The sequence below is a fragment of the Aethalodelphis obliquidens genome, unplaced genomic scaffold, assembly GCF_003676395.1.
Source record: "Aethalodelphis obliquidens isolate GAN/ISIS:26980383/991018 unplaced genomic scaffold, ASM367639v1 scaffold25, whole genome shotgun sequence".
NCBI classification, from domain to species: domain Eukaryota; kingdom Metazoa; phylum Chordata; class Mammalia; order Artiodactyla; family Delphinidae; genus Aethalodelphis; species Aethalodelphis obliquidens.
The window spans coordinates 23,531,069-23,556,792 of NW_020837969.1; the positions used below are offsets into that span (position 1 = coordinate 23,531,069).

The following is a 25,724-nucleotide window of genomic DNA, read 5'->3' on the forward strand; positions in this document are numbered from 1 at the left end:
AAGCTGGGACGAAGTGAGAGATTGGCATGGACATATATACACTACCAAATGTAAAATAGCTAGCTAGTGGGAAGCAGCTGCGTAGCACAGGGAGATCAGCTCGGTGCTTTGTGACCACCTAGAGGGGTGGGATAGGGAGGGTGGGAGGGAGATGCGAGAGGGAGGGGGTATGGGGATATATGTATACATATAGCTGGTTCACTTTGTTATAAAGCAGAAACTAACACACCATTGTAAAGCAATTATACTCCAATAGAGATGTTAAAAAAAAAAAGATTTAACCAAAATAAATAAATTAAATAAGCTGCTATAAAAAAAATTAAAGTATAGTTAATTTACAATGTTGTGTTAGTTTCGGGTATACAGCAAAGTGATTCAGTTATACACACACACACACACACACACACACACACACACACACACTGTGTCAGATTTTTTTCCATTATAGATTATTATAAGATATTGAATATAGTTCCCTTTGCTATACAGTAGGTCCTTCTTATTTATGTATTTTATATATAGTAGTGTGTATATGTTAATCCCAAACTCCTCATTTATACCCCCCGACCCTGCTATCCCCTTTGGTAACCAGAAGTTTGTTTTCTATGTCTGTGGGTCTATTCCTGATTTATAACTAAGTTCATTTGTATCATTTTTTTAGATTCCACATATAAGTTATATCATATAATATTTGTCTTTCTCTGGTGAGTGAAGTTTTAATAAGTCTGTTTTCCGCAATCACCACCAACGTCTGCATTACACCTGACTTCACCCACTCCTGTTCTAGAGTTAAACTCATAGGCAACCTTCACGCCTCTACTGTCTTTGCCATGTTCCTCTCCTCCCAAGCTCTTCTCTTTTTCATAAGAATAGGGACCAGAAATTCTCTTTCCCCTTTCAGTATTCCAGGGCCAGCTTTCCTGCTGATACAATTTAAGGGAAGATTCTTGAACAAAATCTCCCATTCTAGGCAGAAAAGTCAACTACATGGCCTTAGAGATTTTTTTTTTAATACTAGTCTTAGTATTTGTTTAAGGTTTCAAACTATGTATTTTAAGGTTCTAAATTTGGTAAAAATGGGATCCATTCCAATTAAGGTTCCCAACAAAGTTGAAAACACTGGTTTTTCTTCTGGAATGCTAGATGTTGTTCTATATGAGCCATGGCCGCTGAGCCTGCGCGTCCGGAGCCTGTGCTCCACAACGGGAGAGGCCACAACAGTGAGAGGCCCGCGTACCACAAGAAAAAAAATAATAATAATAGTTGTTACTGTCTAGCAACTTTTTTCTTTTATTTTAATAAATTTATTTATTTATCTTTGGCTGCGTTGAGTCTTCGTTGCTGCGCGCGGGCTTTCTCTAGTTGCGGCGAGTGGAGTCTACTCTTTGTTGCGGTGCACGGGCTTCTCATTGCGGTGGCTTCTCTTTGTTGCGGAGCACGGGCTCCAGGCGCACGGGCTTCAGTAGTTGTGGCACGCAGGCTCAGTAGTTGTGGTTCACGGGGTCTAGAGCGCAGGCTCAGTAGTTGCGGCACATGGGCTTAGTTGCTCCGCGGCATGTGGGATCTTCCTGGACCAGGGCTCAAACCTCTGTCCCCTGCATTGGCAGGCGGATTCTTAACCACTGTGCCACCAGGGAAGTCCCTAGCAACTTTTCTTTACTTAGACTTCCTCCTTCTTTCTCTAGAGATTTCTTCGGGATAACACACAGGTGGGGTAAAGGTGGGAGGTCGTGATTTATTCATAGAGTAGCTCTAGAATGGAGTTATACCAGGAAGGGGAGAAGATGGAGAATGCACTGGGGGTGGGGGAGGGCAGGAAGCCCAGATATATGTGGCTCTCTGCCACAAGCCAATTTTCCAAACGCAGGAATTATCCACTCTACTGATAAACTGATGTCATTTATTTACTTATTTATATATTAGATTCAGGCTACCTATACCTCTGCCTTTCTCCTGCCATCTAATTTGCTGGACATATTCCAGCAATGCAAAATAATACTGACCTATGAAAAACATTCTTCAGGACAAAAATCTCCTGGGGGTTAATTTTAGGACAAGTCTAAAAGCCAAAGAGAAAGTCCTCTGGAGTCCACACTGACCAGTATTATCGGTTTCCCTCTTCTGTCCCCCTATTTGCTCAAATACTCAGGAATTTGAGTCATTGCATTTGAGTTGTCAGGGATCTGATAAATGTTCCAAAGGCATTAAATGACTTGCCCAAGTCACACACTTGTTGGGGAAGGCCAGATTCTTAGGGACCAGATTCTTAGGCCAACACTCTTGTTATTGCCCCACACGGTGTCTCTGAAAGCTCCAATACTGTGCCACAACCTAGTGGTGCTCAGTCACGATTAATCAACAAAACACATAAAGCAACACTTAATCAAGTACTGAGAAACATGGAGGCTGAATTTTAGCAGAAAGAATATTGGCCTGAGCTTTCTCAGAATTTCGTTGACTCTCAGTTTTGATATTAATTAGCAGTCATGAAACCTCACTTGGCCTTAATTTCTTCATCTACAAAATGAGGTTCCAGTCGATGAGATGATCTATAAACTTCTTTTATTATTATTATCTTTTATTGTGGTGGAAAACACATACCATTAAATTTACCCACTTAGGGCTTCCCTGGTGGTGCAGTGGTTAAGAATCCGCCTGCCAGTACAAGGGACAGGGGTTCGAGCCCTGGTCCAGGAAGATCGCACATGCCGCGGAGCAACTGAGCCCGTGCGCCACAGCTACTGAAGCCCACGTGCCTAGAGCCTGTGCTCTGCAACAAGAGAAGCCACCATAATGAGAAGCCTGTGTACCACAACAAAGAGTAGCCCCTGCTCGCTGCAACTACAGAAAGCCCGCACGTAGCAATGAAGACCCAACGCAGCCAAAAATAAAATTAATTAATTAAAAAAAAAATGTACCAACTTAACCATTTCTAAGTACGAAGTTCCATGGTGTTAAGTGTATTTACATTGTTGTGCAACCAGAACTTTTCCCTCTTTCAAAACTGAGACTCTGGGGGTGGTGGGGAGGGATAAATTAGGAGTTTGGGATTAACAGACACATACCACTATACATAAACAGATAACCAACAAGCACCTACTGTACAGCACAGGGAACTACACTCAATATTTTGTGATAACCTATAAAGGAAAAGAATCTGAAGAATAATATATACATATACAACTGAATAAGTATGCTGTCCACCTGAAACTAACACAGTATTGTAAATTAACTATACTTCAATAAAAAAACAAAAAACCTGAGATTCTGTGTCCATTAAACGATAACTCCCCATTCCCGTTCCCCCCCGTCCCTGGCAACCCCATTTCTACTTTTTGTTTCTATGAGTGTGACTACTCTAGGTACCTCATATATGTGGAATCATACAGTGTTTGTCTTTTTGTAATTAGCTTATTTCACTTAGCATAATATCCCCAAGGTTCATCCCTGTTGCAGCATGTGTCACAATGTCCCTCCTTTTTAGAGCTGAATAACATCCCATGGGATGGATATTCCTCATTCTGTTTATCCGTTCATCAGTGGACACAGGTTGTTTCCGCCTCCTGCCTATTGTGAATAATGCTGCGATGAACATAGGTGTGCAAATATCTTTGATACGTTTCCTTTTAATGCAAAGAATTTCGTAAATTTTTTGACTGAGTGTTAATAATCCAACACTATCTGATCACATTAAATTGATTTTCAGAATAAGAAATTAACCTGAGAGTTTGCTCAATTTAACTAATATTTATATTTAAGGATGTATGTTGTATTAAGGCATGCTATCTACCACTTCATGATGGAAACACCAGCCAGTCTGATCAAATCTAAATCAGTATCATCAACTAGCAGTTGGTGGCTGGGAAGGATGTAAGCCCTTATTCAGATGCCTTCAAAGCAGCTCCCTGTGGAACAGACCAACCAGCTCCACATGTTTGCACCCTAGTATTTAATGACAACATAAGAGAAAATTCTCCCTGTAGATTTTTAAAAAGATTCACATCAAGGAAAAGGATAGAATTTACCTTATCATGCCGTATGATTAGTGATGTCTTAGAACCCAGGGCGGAAAGGATCCCAGCTATTTCCACAGCAATGTAACCAGCACCAACGATGACACTGCGGCTACCATGAGAGTAGAGGGTTAAGATCATTAAATAAACTTATTTTAGAATAATTTTAGATTTACAGAAAAGTTTAAAAGAGAGTACAGATAGTATACCCCCTGCCCAGTTTTTCCTAAAGTTAACATCTTACATTCATAGCAGCACTATTTGCAATAACCAAAGACATAAAAACAACCTAAATGTCCATCAACAGACGAATGGATAAAGACATGGTACATATATACAATGGAATACTACTCAGCCATAAAAAAAGAACGAAATAACACCATTTGTAGCAACACGGATGCAACTAGAGATTATACTAAGTGAAGTAAGTCAGAAAGAGAAAGACAACATATGGTATCACTTACATGTGGAATCTAAAATACGACACAAATGAACTTATCTATGAAGCAGAAACAGACTCACATAGAGAACAGACTTGTGGTTGCCAAGGCGGAGGGGTTTGGGAAGGGATAGACTGGGAGTTTGGGGTTAGTAGATGTAGAATGGATGGACAAGGTCCTACTGTATAGCACAGGGAACTATATTCAATGTCCTGAGATAAACCATAATAGAAAAGATACAAAAAATAATGTGTATATATGTATAACTGAGTCACTTTGCTGTACAGCAGAAATTAACACAACATTGTAAATCAACGACACTTCAATTAAAAAAACAAAAAGTTAACATCTTATAAACCATGGTACAGTTGTCAAAACTGAAACTGGTGGGCTTCCCTGGTGGCGCAGTGGTTGAGAGTCCGCCTGCCGATGCAGGGGACAAGGGTTCCTGCCCCGGTCCGGGAAGATCCCACATGCCGTGCAGCGGCTGGGCCCGTGAGCCATGGCCGCTGAGCCTGCGCGTCCGGAGCCTGTGCTCCACGATGGGAGAGGCCACAACAGTGAGAGGCCCGAGTACCGCTAAAAAAATAACTAAAAAAAAAACTAAAAAAAAAAAAAACTGACACTGGTACATTACTGTTGACTAAACTTCAGACTTTATTCAGATTTCACCTGTCTTTCCATTCATTTCCTTCTTCTGTCCCAAGATCCAATCCAGGATAATACAGTAATTTTAAGTAGAAAATATCCTTCTGTAGAACGGAAATATATTTTTAGGTGTTTTAAAAATTACTTACCTTCATTTCCTCAGAGAAGAAATAAAAACCCTTTGAAGCTAGAGACGATTCCTTATGCAGAGATCTTCACACCTAAAACTAAAATTGGCACCACAATTTTTGTTTTTTGCTTGTCCGAGAAAGTCTTTATTTCTCCGCCATTTTTTTTTTTTTTTTTTTTTGTGGTACGCGGGCCTCTCACTGTTGTGGCCTCTCCCGTTGCGGAGCACAGGCTCCAGATGCACAGGCTCAGCGGCCATGGCTCAGGGGCCCAGCTGCTCCATGGCATGTGGGATGTTCCCGGACCAGGGCACGAACCCGTGTCCCCTGCATTGGCAGGCGGACTCTCAACCACTGCGCCACCAGGGAAGCCCTATCCGCCAATTTTGATGGATAATTTTGCAGAGTAAAGAGTTCTATGTTGGTGGGTTTTTTTCCTCTCAACACTTTAAATGTTCCACTTTCTTGTTTGCATAGTTTCTGAAGAGCTGTTGTAATTCTTATCTTTGCTCCCCTTATAGGTCAGCTGTGTTTCATCCTTCTGGCTTCTTCCAGAATTTTTTCTTTGATTTTCTACGGTTTGAAAATTATATGCCTAGGTATAGTTTTTTGACATTTATCCTACTTAGTGTTCTCTGACCTTCCTGGATCTGTGGTTTGGTGTCTGACATTAATTTTGGGGAAAGTGACAGTCATTATTGCTTCAAATATCTCTTCTGTTCCTTTCTTTGGCATCACAATCCTCACCACCGTTATTCTCCTCTGGCTCAGTATTTTCCCTTGATCATTGCTAAATTCTATCAATCTTTGCAATATGATGAAAGGCCAATTTAAGCAAGCCATTTTAACTTGTAGCATAGATCTGCAATGAAACTAGATGCCCTGAATAAATTCTGGTCTAAAAAAGCATCTTAAACACTAGATAAATGTTTGGGTGAAGGTCTGAGTCCATGGTGGAGAAGCTAAGCCCAGCCCTAGAGTAATCACTGCAGCATACAGAATAAGTGCCCTTCAGCTGGAGCTAACCCTTTCGGGGCTGGAGTTCTCTAAAGCATGGTCCTACCACGGTGCAATGCTTGGGTAAGAAGAAAGCAATCAGGGAAGAAGAAAGGAAATCTTTCTTTAGTACCTTCTACAAGTAAGGTACCTACGTTGTGACTCCCTGCCTTTAGAGGGCTATGGTCTGGATGGAGGATGAGGTATGAACCTGAATGGCTATGTATTAGAGGTAAGGATGCTCTTATCCTACAGCCCAGTGTATAAAAAGAGAAATGTCTAGTTTGGAAACTAGGAAGTAGCTCTTCTTCCATCTCTACCACCCTCTCTCCTATTATATGTTGACCACTTTTCCTTTCTTCGGGTCTTCGCTCCTTACTTTCTTCTTTCCTCTCTCCATCTTCTCTCTCTTCCCCAAACATTTCTTATGTAAGTCCTACTTCTGTTAAGCATTGCACTGGACACAATGGGTAGCGATCTCTGTCCTTGAGGAACTCCTGAGGGGAAACATGCCCCGGGGTCTGTTAAAGCTCAGAGGGCAACACTTAGTTCCTGCAGGGAAGAGGGCTCAGAAACACTCCAGATTCCTGAAAGATGAATAGCTCTGGCAAGGGTTGGGAGAAGTATTCCCAGCAGAATGGATATACGAGAAACACGTGTGAAACATCTTGGCTTCTTCAGAGAGGAGACAAAAATCTGCAAGGAGCTCAGTGTTTCCCCCTCAGCTTCCACAGTCCCCTCTAGTCCACCTCGTACCACTAAAGTAACCACTGGAAACAATCTTTTTTTTTCTTTTTGGTTTAAAAAAAAAAAAGGAATTTATTGATTCATGTAACCGAGAAGTCCTGACTTCAGGTATGGCTGCATCTAAGTGTTCCAATGATGTGTCAGGACCTGGTCGCTTAAAGATGCTCAGCTTTGCACTTCATGTTGGCTTCATTCCCAAGCTCTGCATTGTGATACAGAGACTGCCAGAGGAATGAGGAGACAGTGGCATGGTCTTAACAAGCTGAAGCTCAGGCTGGGGAGCTGACATCCAGGCTTTTGGAGTCTTGATTTTTTTTTTTAATTAATTAATTTATTTATTTTTGGCTGTGTTGAGTCTTTGTTGCTGCGCACAGGCTTTCTTTAGTTGTGGTGAGTGGGGGCTACTCTTTGTTGCAGTGCACGGTCTTCTCATTATGGCGGCTTCTCTTGTTGCGGAGCACAGGCTCTAGGCGCATGGGCTTCAGTAGTTGTGGCTCACGGGCTCTAGAGCGCAGGCTCAGTAGCTGTGGTGCATGGGCTTAGTTGCTCCGCAGCGTGGGGGACCTTCCCGGACCAGGGCTCGAACCCGTGTCCCCTGCATTGGCAGGCGGATTCTTAACCACTGCGCCCCCAGGGAAGCCTCTGGAGTCTTGATTTAAAACACCTGTCTTCAGTACATGAAAAACTCAGTAAGTTAGGTAAAAACTGTGAACCAAGCACAATCTCCTTCGTGCCCTCAATGCCTGTTGGTCTTGGAGAGTCTCCAGGAGAGGAGGGGGGGGCCGTGGCTCACCCTGAGGACACAGACACTTTGGCAGCCACACCTGGGAGCCCTCCACCACCTAGAAACGATCTTATATTCTGCTGAGTCCCCAGAGCACTTCTCTTTCCCTCATTGTGGCCGTCAGAACCTCTTGTCCCACCATGTTCCACAGACTCCACGCTCCAGCCTCCCCTCAACCATAAGCCCAATGAGGGTAAAAGCGGGACCATACAGCCCAGAGCACATGTTACCTCGCCTATAGATTTGTTCCTTCTTTGATTATTTACTTACTTACCAACATAACAATGATAAAGGAGTCTTAAAAAAAGAAGACAAAAATCATATACCAATTGTTAATTCATTTTCCTATGTTCCCAGAGTCCTGTTTATAACACGCATACATTCCTTTCTTCAACTTGTAGTGCTACCAGCACAAGTTTAATAAATGGTTTAAAAATAGGCAATGGACAGATATCTAGAAGGAAGCTTCTTTGCGTCCAGACTGAATTGTTATCATTTAAACACGATGAGTCAGGACCACATTTCTGCATATATTCTCATGTTTCATATCCTTCACACCTAAAACCAAACAGATCATGAGGAAAGAAAGGCTGCTCTCTAACACACGGCCCTGCCCCACAGACAGCAAATCTAAAATGCCTGTTTGCTTTTCTCAAAGTCAGAAGATGACCTGGTCTGAATGTCGTAACAGGACATTTTCACAGCAGCTATGGAATTGCCAAGATGCCCTCTTGTCCCTGATGAACCACCTGTGGTTCCAGGTGAATTAAGGTAAAGGAACAAGCAGGGATTATTAGTCACCCTCCAGAAAGGCCTTGATGCAAAAGCGCGGGATTAAGACTTCCCACTGCACTGGCAGCACCTGCCGAGAGAGCAGCAGAGTTGAGCAATGACGACTGCAGGGTGAGTGCTACTCAGAAGGAAATAAAGGCCAAACTCTGGGCTAACAGGGTCCCTCCTCCAGTTCCCAGGTGCCCTATCACTTATCATGAGTGAAGGGAGGACCCCTCTAATCAAGGAAGCCTGCAATTGGCAGCTTCTTCAAATTAGAGAAACAACCCTCCTCATTATGTTTTTTCTCTCTGTGTTATCTAAATCCATGACAGAAGTCTACTAAGGTTATGAGGACAAACATGTATAAAGGCCAATTTCAGAAAACCTATTTTTGTGAGACTGACAGAGCCTTCATTTATCCAGATGCCTCTGTACCAGCTGCTTTGAAGACCAGAATCACTTCAGACACATTATCAACTGATGCTCTATCAAGTTGAAGAAAGAAAACAGTTTTAGGGCTTCAGTGTTTATTCTCAAAACCACCCTGCATTTGATTCTGGTCCTAAAAATTTTACAATGGCCTCTGACCAAAAGCATGAAAGACTTGAGTCATTTATTGCGGGCTACTCATGGATGAGAGACCCAAGGTCATAAAAAGAGAAGAGGTAGAACAGAATTCTGGAAATTCCTACATTTAACAGTTGGGAAGAGGAGGGAGAAGTGTTGGGAGAAACTGAGGGAGAATGAACACGGAGGTCAGGAAGAAAAGCAGCTTACCCAGGCAACTCTTCCAGCTGAAAAAACCCATCACTGGTTATTCCTAGGCTGGCACCTATGTAGGAAAATGCAATATAGGTCACACAGATGGAGTTTACTCTTGTAAAATAATCACAACATTTTATGGACGAACCGAACACTTTCTCAGCCATCACACTCTCTGTTTCGACAAGTTCTGTTGAAGTCTCCACTTGGGAAGCTGCCCATCAAATCTTCCCTGAGTCAACATTTTTATTTCCTCTGTAGAAATAAGAGTACTGATGACTAAGTAACTATCAAATTTCTTTGAGGAATTAAGATCTCCTCAGCTTGGGACTTCCCTGGTGGTCCAGTGGTTAATAATCCGCCTTCCAATGCAGGGGACTCGGGTTCGATCCCTGGTCGCGGAACTAAGATCCCACATGCCTCAACTAAGACGCAATGGCAGCCTAATTAATTAATTTTTTAAAAAACCCATCTCCTCAGCTCTCATGAATAGACTCCTTGCTGGCTCTGCTTCATTCTCCCGCCCCCAAATGGGCTCAGCCTCGGTTCTCTTCTCTCTGCTTTTTTCCTTCAAAGGTTTTAACCAACTCTCCCTTCATTGTGGGAGACTTCAAATGTGCAGTTCCAGTTTTGACCTTCTCCCCAGGTTCTAGTTCCTTCCATATTTCTAACTGTCTTTCTATACCATTTAGCTTTGTTTCAAACTCAGTATTTTCAACATAGAATCTTAACTTTATTTCCCAAGCCATATCCCTCTCTTGTTTACCACTTCAGCTGAAAAGACTACCTTCCATCAGTAATCCAAAGTCTTGAGTTATCAATCCGTAATTCCTTCTCTCAACAACGGCCATCTCATCGGTTATTTAAAATGCTGCATTTCACCAAATTCAATGCACAATGATTAAGGACCCATCCTGATTTCAGAGGTGTTGAGTATTTTTTTTTAAATGTGTCTTGGAGTCAATGAAATATACTAGCTGATTCATCCTTCTGTGTCTCTTATGTCTGTCCTCTCCTCCTAGCGCCTGGCACATAGCAGTGGCTTAGTAACTGTCTGCAGAGCTGAACTGAGTATTTCCACCACATTTCAGACGCTAACCCTGTAGTTCAGAACCTATTACCACCTCCTGGACATTCTATTGCAACAACTTGCTAACTGGCCTTCTGCCTCTGTAGATCACTATCAGATTAGTTTTCTATAATTATCACTTAGGTCTCGTCACTATCCCATTTATAGGCTATTAATAACTAGTTTTCGTGAATGACAGAGATTCCTTAATTTGACTTCATAAATGTCCACAATTGGGCCCCAACCTTCTTCCAGTTTCAGTTCAATGTACTTGCTTCCAGATTTCACTGCCAGAAAAACTGGTTTAATTGACTGAATGTCCTTTAAAGACCTATTTATTACCCACTGGTTCTTCTGGTCTTTCTCTTCTTCGGCACATGGTGCTCAATTTGTAAGCCCTTTTCCCAGGAAGTCTTTTTGGTCCATGACAGCTCATAGTAATCCATCCCACCTCTGAGGACCCCGACCCTCACTGTCTGGCAATCACCTTGGAACACTTACCTTTTATTTTATTTCTTTGCATTTGTTTTTTATTACATGTTTTAAATTAATAAATGTATATCTTTTTTTTTTTTTTTTTTTTTTTGCAGTACGCGGGCCTCTCACTGCTGTGGCCTCTCCCGTTGCGGAGCACAGGCTCTGGATGCGCAGGCTCAGCGGCCATGGCTCATGGGCCCAGCCACCTCGCGGTATGTGGGATCTTCCCGGACCGGGGCACGAACCCGTGTCCCCTGCATTGGCAGGCGGACCCTCAACCACTGCGCCCCCAGGGAAGCCCAATAAATGTATATCTTAAAAAATTCAAAAAGCACCACAGAGCATCTAGTGAAAAGCAGGTCTCTTTCCCAACCCAGAGCTCTGGTCCTCTCCTTGGAGGGAGTTGGCACTGCAGGGTTTTGAGTGTCCTTCCAGAGATCCTAGTGCATCTGTACAGTCTCCCTGTCTTTTTAAAAAGACATAAACTGGGGCTTTTGGGGAGTCATGAACCCTTTTAAAAGCTGGTGAAATTTTATCGATCCTCTCTCCAGAGAAAAAAATACATACACACTCAAAATTTTCCATATAAATTCAGGTTGGTCATGGGTCGTAAGAAGCCAATCCATGGTCATGGGTCTTAAGAAGAAGTTGTATGAACTATGATCACCATCCACAAAGACCTTATAATCTACTTGGGGAAAAAGATACGGACAATGTTTCCTATGAGGGAACAAGGCAGTATGTTATAACTCATCCCTGTGTATACAAAGGTAGACAAGACTGTCTCGGAGATTCCTTACTTCTTTAATTTTCTAATTCTTTATATGAGAGAAAAGTATGCATATAAGAAGGCTTAATTAGCTGATGAAGTTACATCTCCACAAGATTTCTCTCTCTTAAAGAAAACAGTAGATATCTCATGACAAACTGAGGCTGAAAACAATCTCTGCTGTGCCGAGAAGGGCAGGATGGGGCTTTTGCTGGTTCTTCCCCCTGTGTTACTGTAGTATGTCTGAGCCTGGAGCTGGATGAAATATCTTCCTTTGCCCCGTCACTAGGTACCACTTAGGCCAATTACATTTAGGTTCTGCAGAGACCTTCTCTCATGTGTCCAAGACAAAGAACTGGTACAGGGCAGATCCCCTGGCATGACTTGTAAGGTGGAAAACAACGGTAAGTTCTTTCTGACTATTGTTAACAAGCATACGCCTTTGGAAGACTCACCAGGGATCTGGCTCTCCTGAGGAAGCATGGGCACGCCACCTGTGGCAATCAGGATGTGAGGGGCGGTGTACTTTTCCCCATTGACCTCCACTGTGGGCTGGGCATCACCCGTGAATACCGCATGGCCGCGGATGATTTCTATGTGGGACTGGAGAAGGAAGCATGGTCACATTAGCCTGTTCTTAAGATTAAAAAACAAAGGGGTGGGGAAGGGAAGTACTGGGAGTTTGGGATTAGCAGATGCAAACTATTATATATAGGATGGATAAACAACAAGGTCCTACTGTATAGCACAGGGAACTATATTCAATATCCTATGACAAAACACAATGGAAAAGGACATGAAAAAAATATATATGTATAACTGAGTCACTTTGCTGAACAGCAAAAACTAACGCAACATTGTAATTCAATTATACTTTGATAAAATAAAAAAAAAAGAAGAAGAAAAAGATTAAAAAATAAAACAAGGGAATTCCCTGTCCAGTGGTTAGGACTGGTCGGGGAACTAAGATCCTGCAAACCGTGTGGTACGGTCAAAAAATACCCAAAAAACAAACAAAAAAACCAAAAACCAAAACAAAACTTGCTGGAACTTCTTACATCTTTCTATTCTCTACTGAGGATTGTGATTTATGGTTTGCTGATGCTAAGACAACTCTCCAACGTTCGAGTTTCTGCAGAACTTCTGACTGTTAATTGGTACTTAGGTTGGGGGTTGCCATTTGATGCTAGAAGTATGCAGTAAGAAAAAACAAAGGGACTATCTTGGGCCAAAACCCAGAGACTAAAAAAAATATATGCAAGTCATTCCGACAAGGAAGAAGATTACATCTTTGTCCCCAAGAGTTGAAGGAGAAAGCCTTTCTCACGTAGAATGAAAACACACTGAAGAATGATGTGTCTGGAGGAAAGAAAGAAGGCTGAGAAAACAAAAGGATAAAGGTGCAGGGAGCTAAGGCCAAAAGGAAATACTCTGGCCAAGGGAGGGAAAAGCAATGTTTCTGTTTTCTCAAACGAAGGGAGGAAGAATACCACAAAATTCCATGACCGTGAAGCTCTACACTAGAGGTGTTGAGAACTCAGACTTCATTTGCTCTTCCTGGCAGCCTCTGTGCCTGGGACTGAGTTTGGACTGCCAGCAAGTTTCTGCCTGCCAGGATACACATACTGGAAAGAAATGTGGGCAACTCACAAGGATAATGGGATCCTGTAAGCACGATCACAGAATGGAGCGTTGCAACATTTTGGAACATACCTGGTTCTGAATTGAGCTATTTCCTCCTTTCTCATCAGCCCTCCAGGCCTGTTCTGCAGGTGCCCTGCTTAATCAAGGTGAATCAAGATTGATGCCAAAAGCCACGAGGCTCCTGAAAAACTTTCCTTCAGGAGGTAATGATTTCCTACCGGGTGCTAGACAAAAAGGAGACTGAGTCGAGTGGCAATAATATGGGTAATCGCTTGGGGAAGAAACTGATGAAATTTTTATTTTCATTTCCTAGGATATTTCACAGAAAGTTTCCTATTCCGAATTTCTGGATCGCCTGTGATTCCTTCTCCATAAGGTCATGGTAAATTCTGCTACACACCAAGATTTTTGAGTATTAAAAAATGCTATTTCCTGAGTAATTTTCCTATCTCTTTTGCAAAAGTACTTTAAGCTAGCTCCATTAAAAAAAATTTTTTTTTTATTTGGGTGTTGTAGTATAGCAAATGGCATCTCATTTTCATGTCTAGCCACCTTAAAATCTCTTGAACTCAGTGCACAGGGGTCTGAAGACCAAATACTTTCCCCTTGAATTTGGGGGTTAAGGTCAGAAAATATCACCCTCCAAAAAAATAAACCCAATGAATGATAAGAATTAATATAAAAATTATGAGGTTAGCCATCTGTACACGTAACTCACCCTAAAAAGGGGTTTATAAACACGTGCTAATGAGATTACAGTGGCCCAAATACCATCCCAAATATACTGATCTAGTATAACCTAAGCTACGTTGATGTCTTAGAAATTGCAGAGTGAGACCACAGAGACCAATTAAGGGTGCTGGGAGTCACACTGTCAAGAAAAGGGAGAGTTGGGACTTCCCTGGAGGTCCAGTGGTTAGGACTCCGCACTTTCACTGCCAAGGGTGTGGGTTCAATCCCTGGTTGGGGAACTAAGATCCCGCAAGCCGCACGGCGAAGCCAAAAATTAATTAATTAATTAAAAAGAAATAAATAAAAAAGAAAAAGGAGAGTTGGATGGTGCTTCAGTACAGTCCAGTGGAAGAGGAATGACATCAAAGCATGAGGGTGGGAAATGCCCCAGCAGAGCAAAGGACAACATACATTTGCTGAAGGCAAACACACCTTTGCCCAATTTTCCTGATTGGACTTCATTCACAAAAACGTCCTTCTGAACCATAACACGGTGTCCTGAGTAGATTTAGCCACCAAGGACAAGGGTGTTCTCAGCAGACGAACTATGGCAGGTTTCCAGCCAGATAACGGTCCTGATTTTAACCCATAAACTGGCACATTGTTACATAATCAGGCTCTTATGTGCTTGGTTTCTGGAACTAAGTGGAGGGTCAGACAGGTGCAGGCAGGCATCAGGTGAGACCTGATTCGCCGACTTAGGCACATACGTCCCACTTTCCGTAGAAATAGAAATAAGACTGGCCTACCGAGTCCGACTTACATTCTTACAGGTCAATATCAAAACCAGTAATCACAAAAGAAAGGAAAGAAACAAGAGATAAATGTAAAGGCTATGTCTGGTCAGATTTGGTTCTCCGGCAGAGAACAGCTTCTTCTCAAAGTTCAAAACCTGGCATGCTCACCTTGATTAGATTATTCTGATAGATGGTGTTTAGGCGGCTCACGTAGGCATCCCGCTTTTCCTTTATAACCCTGCAATGAAACCGGAGTCAGTACTGAGGATCTGGACTCTCCTCTTGCAGTCGTAACTAGGGCCTCTGACCCAGAACATGCCGGAGCAGAGAATCAGACTGTCCATAAGAGCCCTGGGAGTGAGTGTCTCTAAAGACAGGCACACCTTCCCCTGTGTCCGTCTGCGTTCCGTATGTGCAGAACCCTTATTCTACTCTATGGAGAATGTTCACTTGGCACCCAAGGTTCGTAAATTTCTTTCTGCAAAGAAGGCAAGGAGAGCTGCTTTGGCACAGTGCCTAGTATATGGTGGCCACTCATCATTTGCTCAATAAATGAATGAATATGCTAAAATTAAAAAAAAAATTTATGGCTAGAAAAGTTCATGGCAGGGAATCCCCTGGTGGTCCAGTGGTTAGGACTCCATGCTTCCACTGCAGGGGGCTCAGGTTCGATCCCTGGTTGGGAACTGAGATCCTGCATGCCGCAAGGCATGGCCAAAAAAAACAAAAGTTTATGGCAGTTCCTTTAGAAGTTAAACACGGGGGATTAAGAGGTACAAACAATTACGTATAAAATAAATAAGCTACAAAAATATATTGGACAGCACAGGAAATATAGCCAATGTTTTATAATAACTCTAAATGGAGTAAAACCTTTAAAAGGTGTGAATCACTATGTTGTACATCTGAAACTTACATAATATTGTATATCAACTATACCTCAATAAAAAAAATAAATAAAAGGTATAAAACTTCAAAAATAGTTAAATATTAATTGCCATATGACCCAGCAATTCCACTTCTAGGGATGGTCCCAAAACAACTGAAAACAGGGACTTGTAGACCAATATTCATAGCATCATTATTCACAATAGATGAGAGATGGAAAAAACCCAGGAGTCCACTGAAGGATGAATAAAGAAACAAAGTGTGGTATGTAAATATTAGGGAACAGCATTCAGCCTTAAAAAGCAATGAAATTCTGACACATACCACAGCATGGACGAATTCTAAAAGTGCTACGCTAAGTGAAATACGCCAGGCATAAAAGGACAGATGTTGTATAAGGTACCTAGAATAGTCACATTCAGAGACAGAAAACAGCACAGAGATACCAGGGGTTTGGAGCAAGGGAAGACTGTTTAACAGGTACACTGTTCTGTTTGGGATGGTGGAAATCTGGAAATGGATGTTGGTGATGGTTGCACGACACTATGAATATACCTAATGCCACTGAATTGACAACTTTAAAAGAGCTAAAATGAACCTTTCACGTTGTGTTGTGTATTTTAAAACCACTTTATTCATGTATGACTGACATACAAAAAGCTGTACATATTTAATGTATCAACTTGATGAGTTTAGAGATAAGTATATGCACAAGTAAGTCATCACTGCAATCAATGCCAAAAACATATCCTTTACCTCCAAAAGTTTATGTTATATACACTTTGCCACAATAATACACCCTCAAAAAATGTATGGCTTACTTCACTATGAAAGAAAAAATGTACGTTTGTAAACAGAGCCCTCTCAGCGTTTACACTTACCGCCAGCTGAATTTACCCTCACAGCTTTGAAAGCCATAATCAACGTGGTCATGCATGAATTCAGAGTGGACAGCTGTGTTCCACATTACCTATAAAAAAAAGTACCCAAGACAGTAGTGCATGAGTCCAGAGAAAAAAGAGAAATTTTTTTCTACAGAAAGGTAATATATAATAGTAGATAAAGATACTGACCTTTAACTTACAAACAAAACTAAACATTTTAAAAGAGAAACTTCAGAAATATGACCAGATAGATTTCATAGCGAGACTTCTGAAATGTTGGGGGAAATTAATTCTATTGTTGAATTCCACAGTTTATATACTCTGTAAAAGCAGAATATTATATGTCGCACAGTTCTTCCATTCAAATTTACTACTGCTTACATTCATTTTAAGTTTCAAATTTCTTTAAGCCTTGCCTTCTGTGCTCAATTTAAGAAATGGAATTGCATCTGTTAACTTTAAGATTTAGAAGGAAACTATTAGATAAAATTGAGCACTGGAAACTTTAAGAAAATGGATTCCTATTAACTACAAACGTGTCCCTGTAAGGATATATGTAATCAGACATGTGGAACTCAAAGGTTAGCTGCGTCTCCTGTGGGATGTAGCCTATAATCTGTAAACCAACTGATCATCACGAGAACTGAATTGAAATCGGCAACCAGAACTCTAGATGACAAACTACCATCTTCTTTGTCACACACGCCAGAGACATGACTTTTATTTATTTATTTATTTATTTATTTTTGGCTGTCTTGGGTCTTCGTTGCTGTGCGCAGGCTTCTCACTGCAGTGGCTTCTCTTGTTGAGGAGCACAGGCTCTAGGCGTGCGGGCTTCAGTAGTCATGGCACACGGGCTCAGTAGCTGTGGCTTGGGGGCTCTAGAGCGCAGGCTCAGTAGTTGTAACACACGGGCTTAGTTGCTCTGTGGCATGTGGGATCTTCCCGGACCGGGGCTCGAACCCGTGTCCCCTGCATTGGCAGGTGGATTCTTAACCACCGCGCCACCAGGGAAGTCCCACGACTTTTGACAAGCCTTTGATTCCTTCTTTGTACCCTCCTCCCTTTATGCCTAAAGAAGAATAAATTGATGACTGTGCTGGATTCTTTTAACTGAGGTGCAATTCTATCAACTGCTTACCACAATGGTATCCAAATACTGTCCTCAGAAACATCGTTCAAGCAACTTGAGAAATTCAATTTTAGAGTGGCCAGGAGATACCCAACGTCACATGCTATATGATTTAAAATTGGATAATTTATAGGGAAATAGATTTCTGTTTAAAAACAAAAACTACTAACATCAAAATAAAACAAAAAACCCATGACAATCTTGACACGTCTTTCCAGGAGAAAAACTGTTCTTGTCTCCCTGGGAAAAACTGATTCAGAGATGCCCTGGAGCAGGTGAAAGACCAGATGGCTTGAGGCAAACACCTCACTCCGTGCAAAGTCACCCAGGTTCCATGTAGTTAACCAGAGCCACATGTAGGAGGGACATCCATCCATCTGCCACCATCATCTACTTGGTCTTGGTCATATCAGCACTTGGGCTTACAGTGGGGTATAAACTTTTTTATTTCCTGGCTGGATCTTCTATTGAGAAAAAGTTATCCCCTGCAGATGGACAGTGCTTTTCTTTTACACCATGACTATAAACATTTTGTTGGTCTTTGTTCCTTCTAGACCATCAGAAGCTTGAGACCAGACACTGTGTTCCATTCCTGGTTATCTCCCCTCTGTGTTCCCACAGGGACTTTGTCACTATGGGAACTTAACCACAAGGTTCATGGCCAGGATGAATTTCCTTTGTATGTATGATGCAATTAGTATCCAGGAGCTAGTATTTCTGTGGTTATCTCTCCAGCAGCCCCTCCCTCCTTTCTTCCTGGCTGAAAATGCCACTCACTTGCCCATTCTCCCCTGCAGGGGTAGCTCATCCTGGCCAGGAGAATCTAAAGCAATCTTCAGGGGCAGTGCTGGGTGAGGACATCCTGCCTGGAGCTCCATGAGCCATCCTGTAGCCATGAGGGGGCAGGGGTTACCACTGACCATACACCTAGGATACCAGAGCGGAAAGATGGAGAGAAGCCAGGGTTCTTTCAGATATCCTTAAGTGCTAAGCCAATCTCAGAAGCTGCCTATCTCCTGGCCTCTTTATTTCTTCCTCCAGGTTTCTTAATAAATGATATTTAAAAATACAAATAAAAACTATCCTATTGAGCTTCCCTGGTGGCGCAGTGGTTGGGAATCTGACTGCCAACGCAGGGGACACAGGTTCGAGCCCTGGTCTGGGAAGATCCCACATGCCGCGGAGCAACTGGGCCCATAAGCCACAACGACTGAGCCTGCGCATCTGGAGCCTGTGCTCCGCAACAAGAGAGGCCGCGATAGTGAGAGGCCCGCGCACCGCGATGAAGAGTGGCCCCCGCTTGCCGCAACTAGAGAAAGCTCTCACACAGAAACGAAGACCCAATGCAGCCAAATAAATTAATTAATCAAGTAAATTTTTAAAAAACTATCCTATTGTTTAAGCCCTTTTAGTAGCTTTCTCAGTTATTTTTTGCAGCAAGAATTTTAAGTGGCACATTTGAAAACATCCTTACTCTGATCATGATTTACCAAATATGTCAAAGGAGTGTGGAAGGAAGGAGAAGTAAAAGTTCTACCTTTTTGGGTACACATCCAACATTCACCTAGAAAAAAAATAAAAAGCACATATTTTAAGATTATTAAACTCAAACCAGCAAACAAACATGCAGGAGATGAACCCCAAGCATCAACCCGGGAGACTTCCTTGAGTTCTAAGTCACACTCTACAGCTGCTTCCTTTTTTCTATTAGAGTTGGAAAACATAGGAACATTACTTTCCTTGTATGAGGAGGCAGAGAATTTTACTTATGAGTATTTTCTCAAGAAAAGCAGTTGAGGGCTTCCCTGGTGGCGTAGTGGTTGAGAGTCCGCCTGAGGATGCAGGGGACACGGGTTCGTGCCCCGGCCCCGGAGGATCCCACATGCCGCGGAGCGGCTGGGCCCGTGAGCCGTGGCCGCTGAGCCTGCGCGTCCGGGGCCTGTGCTCCGCAGCGGGAGAGGCCGCAACAGTGAGAGGCCCACGTACCGCAAAAAAAAAAAAAAAAAAAAGCAGTTGAGAAGAGACGAGGAGGAGGGGGAGAGGAGAGGAGGGAAAGGGAAGAAAGGAGGGAAAAGGAAGAAGGGAGGGAGGGAGGACAATTCCATTTCCGGGGGAGGGGGATGCTCTGCAGGGATGGTAATAGGTCAGGAGGTGACCAAAGCCTGAGCTTGCACAGGTCCAAAGGAACAAAGCAGAGAGAAACAGCAGCACGGAGGTGAGAGGACCCACCAGCTGAATAAAGGCAACTGAACCATTTGAGCAACTGTCCTAAAGGATTTCTGGGAAACTTACCATGGCCTATGCTGGGTGAAACACCCAGAATGTCCCCTTTGAGAAAATCTCTAGTGGAAAACTACATTATTTTTCAAGATCAAAGGACAACTGATGAATCAAGCAGTCAAGTTCATCCATGCTATTATCTAGCCAGCTAGCTATTGATCTATCTCCATGCTTATATACTTGTTAGAGATAGACACAAACTTGACTCAGCCTTCTGGCAGCCTACACACAAAGGAAAACACAAATAGTTGTAAGATTTCACGTAAAAATTAGACAGTTGTTTAAGAAAGTAACTATTCATACCCCTTAGACTAGAAAGAAATTCCTTGCAACAGTCCTTGTAAACTGTGATGTATATGTTTATACACACATTTTTGTTTACATCTGTTTTTTCCTTTTGATCACATCCTAAAATAACCTGGAAAAAAATTGTGGTTAAGAGTAACACTAATTAGAATTTAGACAACGACATTGTACTATAATTATGTAATATGATAAATATCGCTACATGGGCGATCATATTACAACCTATAAATGAATCAGAGTAACACACTGTACGCCTTAAACTTACACAATGTTACATGTCAAACTTATACAATTAAAAAATATTTTTTAAAGAGTAAGACTGATTAAAACTGCACATACCATTTGGCACATACCATTAGAACTTAGCAATTCTAAATTTAGGAATTTATTACACAGAAAGAGTCACATGTTATGTTCAAGCATCCAAAGATGCATGTATAAGGATGTTCCCTGTAGTGCTGTCACAGTGAATAACTGGACACAAGTTAACTACCCAACAGTACGGAAGCATTATTACAGGGAAATTATTGTACACTGAGCCTATGGAATACTCTGCAGCCGTTAAAAGGACACAGTAGATTTCTATTTACTGTTACAGAAGGTGTTCTTAGGATATTAGGTGACAAAAAGAAAGCTGCAGAACAACTTGTTCTGCATGTTCCAATCTGCATTATATATAATTGCAAATGTACACATACATTTAAACAGTTTGAGCAAATATTCCATGTTCTTAACAGCAGTCATCTCTGGGGAGGGAGAAAAATTTCATATTTCACTCTAAATACTTTTTATAATGTCATTCATTACTGTATAATTCATTTAGACCAAGAAATAAACCAAAATGATTTTATCTGGGTAGTGGAATTTAGATGGGTGATTCTTTGATCTCTCTTGTTTATTTTCAATATTTTTTATAATACAATTATTTTCCTTTTATATGGAAACAAATGCCTTCTAGACATAACTGATGTCAGGTGCCTGTAAGCTCTGCTGATCATGACCATAAGGAAAGAGGCGGGCTCTCTTGGTGTCCAAAGAACACAGGTCTGGTGCCAAGTGTATGACTAACGTTAATTTTTTAGAAGTTTCTGAACTTTTCAACTTGCGACCATTCATTCATTCAGAAGTACTGATGAAGTGCTCACTCACTGCTGCCAGGCATTATGCAAAGCAGAGCACTCAGTGGATATGGTCCCTGCTCTCATGGAGCCCACGGTCCTGACCTGGGAGAGGTGCTCAGCCTATCCAAGATGCTGGCTCAAGAGACAGCAGCAGAATCAGCCACATTCCCTAAAATTTCCAAGTCTTCGGCCAGAAATCAGAGGAAGAAGGTGGTAGAAAATTGTGAGCTTCGGGGGCTGGAGAATCTGTATTCCAGCACGGCACACTTTGGGTCCGGGGGCTATGGCAGAATGGAAGCCCTTGACCTTGAAGCACTCCTAGTGATAGGCCTCCAGGGTTTCCGACGGTTTCAGAAACCTCGAACACTTCAGTGCAACACAACTGATTATCAGATGGCTCTTTGACTTGGAAGGGAAGAAAAGAACAATTGGTTACCTACAAAGCTGGGGAAGCCGGGGTGGAGAGCTCTGTGCAGTCCTGTTCAAGCCTCCGTCTCGCTCTCCAGCTGAGGTTGCTTTAGGTTGTCAGAAAGAGAGCTCGGGCGTAGAGTCAGACAGACAAGAGTTTGAATCCTCCACTTCCTGGAAGTTGGTGGGTAGCTTTCTAAACCCCTCTGAGCTCAGTTTCCCATTCCATAGAATAGGAATGATAATACTTACATTCCAGAGATTTTGCGAAGATCAGAGATAATGTATGTAAAGCACCTCTTTTCTAATTCATGATAGGTGTGATGATGCCATCGACCCCTCTGAATTATTCCTGCAGTCTGCCAGCTCCCCACGGGTACAAAAGCCGTATGGCAAACAGAGGAGATAGATTCCCCGGTGGCCGGCTCCCTTTCAGAAACAAATCAACAGATGGCAAAGAAAGCGTGCCTTCCAGAATGGGGCACTAGGGTCACGGGTTGTCAGGGCTCTGACCTCCCAGGAGTGCACACAGCTAAGACCTGCAGCATACCACGCTTTCCACCTGGCAAATCCCCCTGCAGAGCCCGCATTCTCTAGGTGGGCACTCACCAACAATAAGCAATAGGAACAGAGACAACCCAGTGCCAGAGAGATTCCTGCAGCTCTGCCTCCCTCTGCAAACTGATGGTCCGTCTCTGAGAACTCCCTCTTCCAATCTAGTGCTCAGAATCCTTCCGTTCCGTGGGCCTGCCAGCACCGGCTCACAGTGAGGACGGGGGCCTCTCCAAACAGGGACAGAACATGTGAGGAGTCTGATGATACCTGTGGCAAAATTCAGAGGTTCTCCACTTCCCTAGGGCTGGCGCTCTTACCTTCAATTCTGCCCAGATAAGTAAAAACCGCACACTGCCCATGTCACTGGTTAATTTACAACCTCACCTGTCGAGAATGTCACCTGTGCTTAAGTAATAGGAAGCTTCCTTCCTCTGGTTTCCCCCTTTCTGTTCCCCATCACAGAGTTGCCTAATGGTTCCTATCTAGTTCAGGACTGATATGAGGAAGGAGCACTTACAAGATGACCAGTCATCATTCACTAAGCAAAACAGTATTGGTTCATCAGCACATTCTTTCAGATTGTGCAAGACACTGTTCTAGGGGCTTGGTATTGCTGACCAGAACAGATAAAGACCCCTGTTTTTATCAGCTTTACACCAACAGTTATCAAGCAAGATGCTGTCTGGACACCACTTGCCCATGTCCTTTCACAATTCTGACACTAACTCTGATGTGTGTCTTATTTCTCCACACAATCAAGCAATTAACTCAATTCTGACACTATCTACCTGGAGACGGCATTAGATCCCAAAGGTGAAGGGCTCAGTCCTACAAGACTGTCCTATCCCCCCCGCCCCTACTTCAGTCACCAACCACAAGTCCAGGTTGTCAGCTGTGCTTCTGAGCGACCGGCTATAGACCCAAGGTTCCAAAGACCCTTTCCCCTTTCTTGGGTTTGATTAATGTGCTCGAGTGGCTCACAGAACTCAGAGAAACATGTGATGAAACATTTTACTTACTAGATTACCAGTTTATTATAAAAAGTTATAATGTAACTCAGGAACAGCCCAATGGAAGAGATGTACAGGGCAAGGTACCTGGGAAGGGGTGTGGAGCTTCCGTGTCCTCTCTGGGCATACACGCCACCCTCCCAAAACCCCATGTGCTCACCAACCCAGAAGCTCTCTGAACTCTGTCCTTTTGGTTTTCTATGAAGGCTTCGTTACATAGGCACGGCTGACTAAATCATTGGCCACTGGTGATGGTCAACCTCCAGACCCTGTCCTCGCCTTGCCAAGGGCAGGGGGTTAAGGCTGACGTTCCAACCCTCTATCACACGGCTGGCTCCTCTACCAACCAGCCCCCATTTGATGTTCTTTCCAGAAGACACCTCATTAACACAAACTCAGGTGTGGTTCAATATCCAGACACCCCTACCCCTCAGCATGTAGTAAATTCCAAGGGTTCCAGGAACTCTGTGCTAGAAATGGGTACAAAGGCCAAATATATATTTCTTGTTATAAATCCAGTATCACACTCTGGCACATATTAAACATTCAACATCCATGTCTTTACCTTCAAATTTCAGATAAAGGTTAGCCCAGTAAGGCATCTACCTTGAAAAAGAGAGAAAGAAAGAGGGAGGGAGCAAGGAAGGAAGGGGAGAGAGAGAGAGGAAGGGAGGGAGAGAGAGGGAGGGAGAGGGAGGGAGAGAGAAAGAACGAGAGAGAGAGAGAAAGAAAGAGAAAGAAAGGAAGGAAGGGAGAAAGAAAGGGAGAAAGAAAGAAGGAGAAAGTATTCTGTGTACGGCAGAATCTAAAGTAAGAAAATGAACTGATACAAGAGGTATTCAAATGTTAGAACTAAAATTATTTTGGTTCAATTCTTATTTCAGCAGAACTTTAGATGAATGTGAAATCTCCAGTCCCAGGGATCAAACTTCAATGAACTCTTACTCTGGGGCATCCGGGGAGACCCAGACACAGCTACAAGAGTGTCAGTTCTGACACAGCTCTGGAGTGTCAGTTTTCTCTACCACCTGACACCCACTGAGTGATATCTGGCCCCAAATCTCTTGCTTCCCCCCTTCAAAAGAAAAAGGATCTGGGATCCCATATCCTATTTAATATCTCATGTTGTAACACCCAGTGAATAAATGGTTACTAATTATGACTGTTCGAAATCCACTTACAAATGCGGAAGGTCATTAGAATTGCCATAAAATTCCTTTAATTCCACTCTACCAGAAAAATTCTCTGCTGCTACTTGTTCAAGGTACCTTTCGCAAAGGAACAGGAACTCTGAGGGATCAAGAGGAAGTCTTTCTTTTTCTGGCCCTGCAGATTTAGTGGGTTCTGAGGCAGACGACAAAGCAGTATTACTAAGACTGATGCAAAAGATTAAACAATCAGTAAGGTAAATCGCATATATACACTCATGTGTATAAAATGGGTAACTAATACGAACCTGCTGTATAAAAAAATAATAAAATAAAATTCAAAAAAAATAAGGTAAATCAAAAGACAAATTTCAATAATAGGACTTGCCTGCTTGAACTAACCCTACCCTTTCTGATCACTCCTTTCTTTGGCATTTATGAACACAGGCGTGCCGCATTTTATGAAACTCTCAACCCAGGAAACAAATTAGAATTCTTTTCTGGTTTTGAGGGATCCTTGTCAATACAGAAGGAACTAATGGCAGGGTTCCTTAAACTGAGATCTCCTTTTAGTAAATGTCCATTTAAAAATGCACGTTCAAATAGAAGGGGCTTTCACTTCTATGTTAACTTTTTACAACGAGCCAGTATTACTGAGAAGAAAATGAAAAACATTTTTGAAGCTGCTGTAGTACATGAAGTATATGTGGTTTAGCACATTCAGGTGAACTTGGTTCTGTAATCCCCAAACATTTCGGAAAACAGTCCTTACTTAATGCTGCTCCTTGTTTATGAGGAACAAAAGGAATGAAAATCACAACAATCATTACAATAATGATAATCTCAGTTCCCCAGCACCGTTTTCCTTCCAAGTCAAACCCATAAAAGACATCCACTCTTGTCTGCTCATCTTTGTTCAGACTTTTCGATTTATGAACAAAATATCACCAGACTGACACAGGCCATCAACTTTTTACTTGCTAATACCTACTTTAAATCATACAACTCTTTACTATCATGCTCATTTCATATAAGAAAGGATGTTTTAACACCAAACGACATTGCCTTAAAATACTATATTGAACTTTATGAATAAAACCATTATACTGTGAAAAAACATTAAAAAAAAAATAAAAATGCATGTTCAAACTTGGAACAGCATACTAATATAAGTGAAATAAGCTAGTCACAGAAAGACAGATATCACGTGATTCCACTTATACGAGGTATCTAAAATAGTCAAATTCATAGGATCAAACAGTGGAACAGTGG

The 25,724-nt window shown here is 42.3% G+C and overlaps 1 protein-coding gene across 1 annotated transcript in view; it reads right to left on the bottom strand.

Moving 5' to 3' along the window:
• The window catches only part of GSR (glutathione-disulfide reductase), a 45,252-nt gene that overhangs the window by 10,180 nt on the left and 9,348 nt on the right, over window positions 1-25,724 (bottom strand). Inside the window, exons 2-7 of the mRNA XM_027122770.1 lie at window positions 19,162-19,188; window positions 16,490-16,578; window positions 14,889-14,958; window positions 12,063-12,210; window positions 9,308-9,362; window positions 4,026-4,125 (exon numbers count right to left, since the gene is read on the bottom strand). Of these exons, the coding sequence (XP_026978571.1) occupies window positions 4,026-4,125; window positions 9,308-9,362; window positions 12,063-12,210; window positions 14,889-14,958; window positions 16,490-16,578; window positions 19,162-19,188 (489 nt within the window). The remainder of the gene's footprint in view (window positions 1-4,025; window positions 4,126-9,307; window positions 9,363-12,062; window positions 12,211-14,888; window positions 14,959-16,489; window positions 16,579-19,161; window positions 19,189-25,724) is intronic.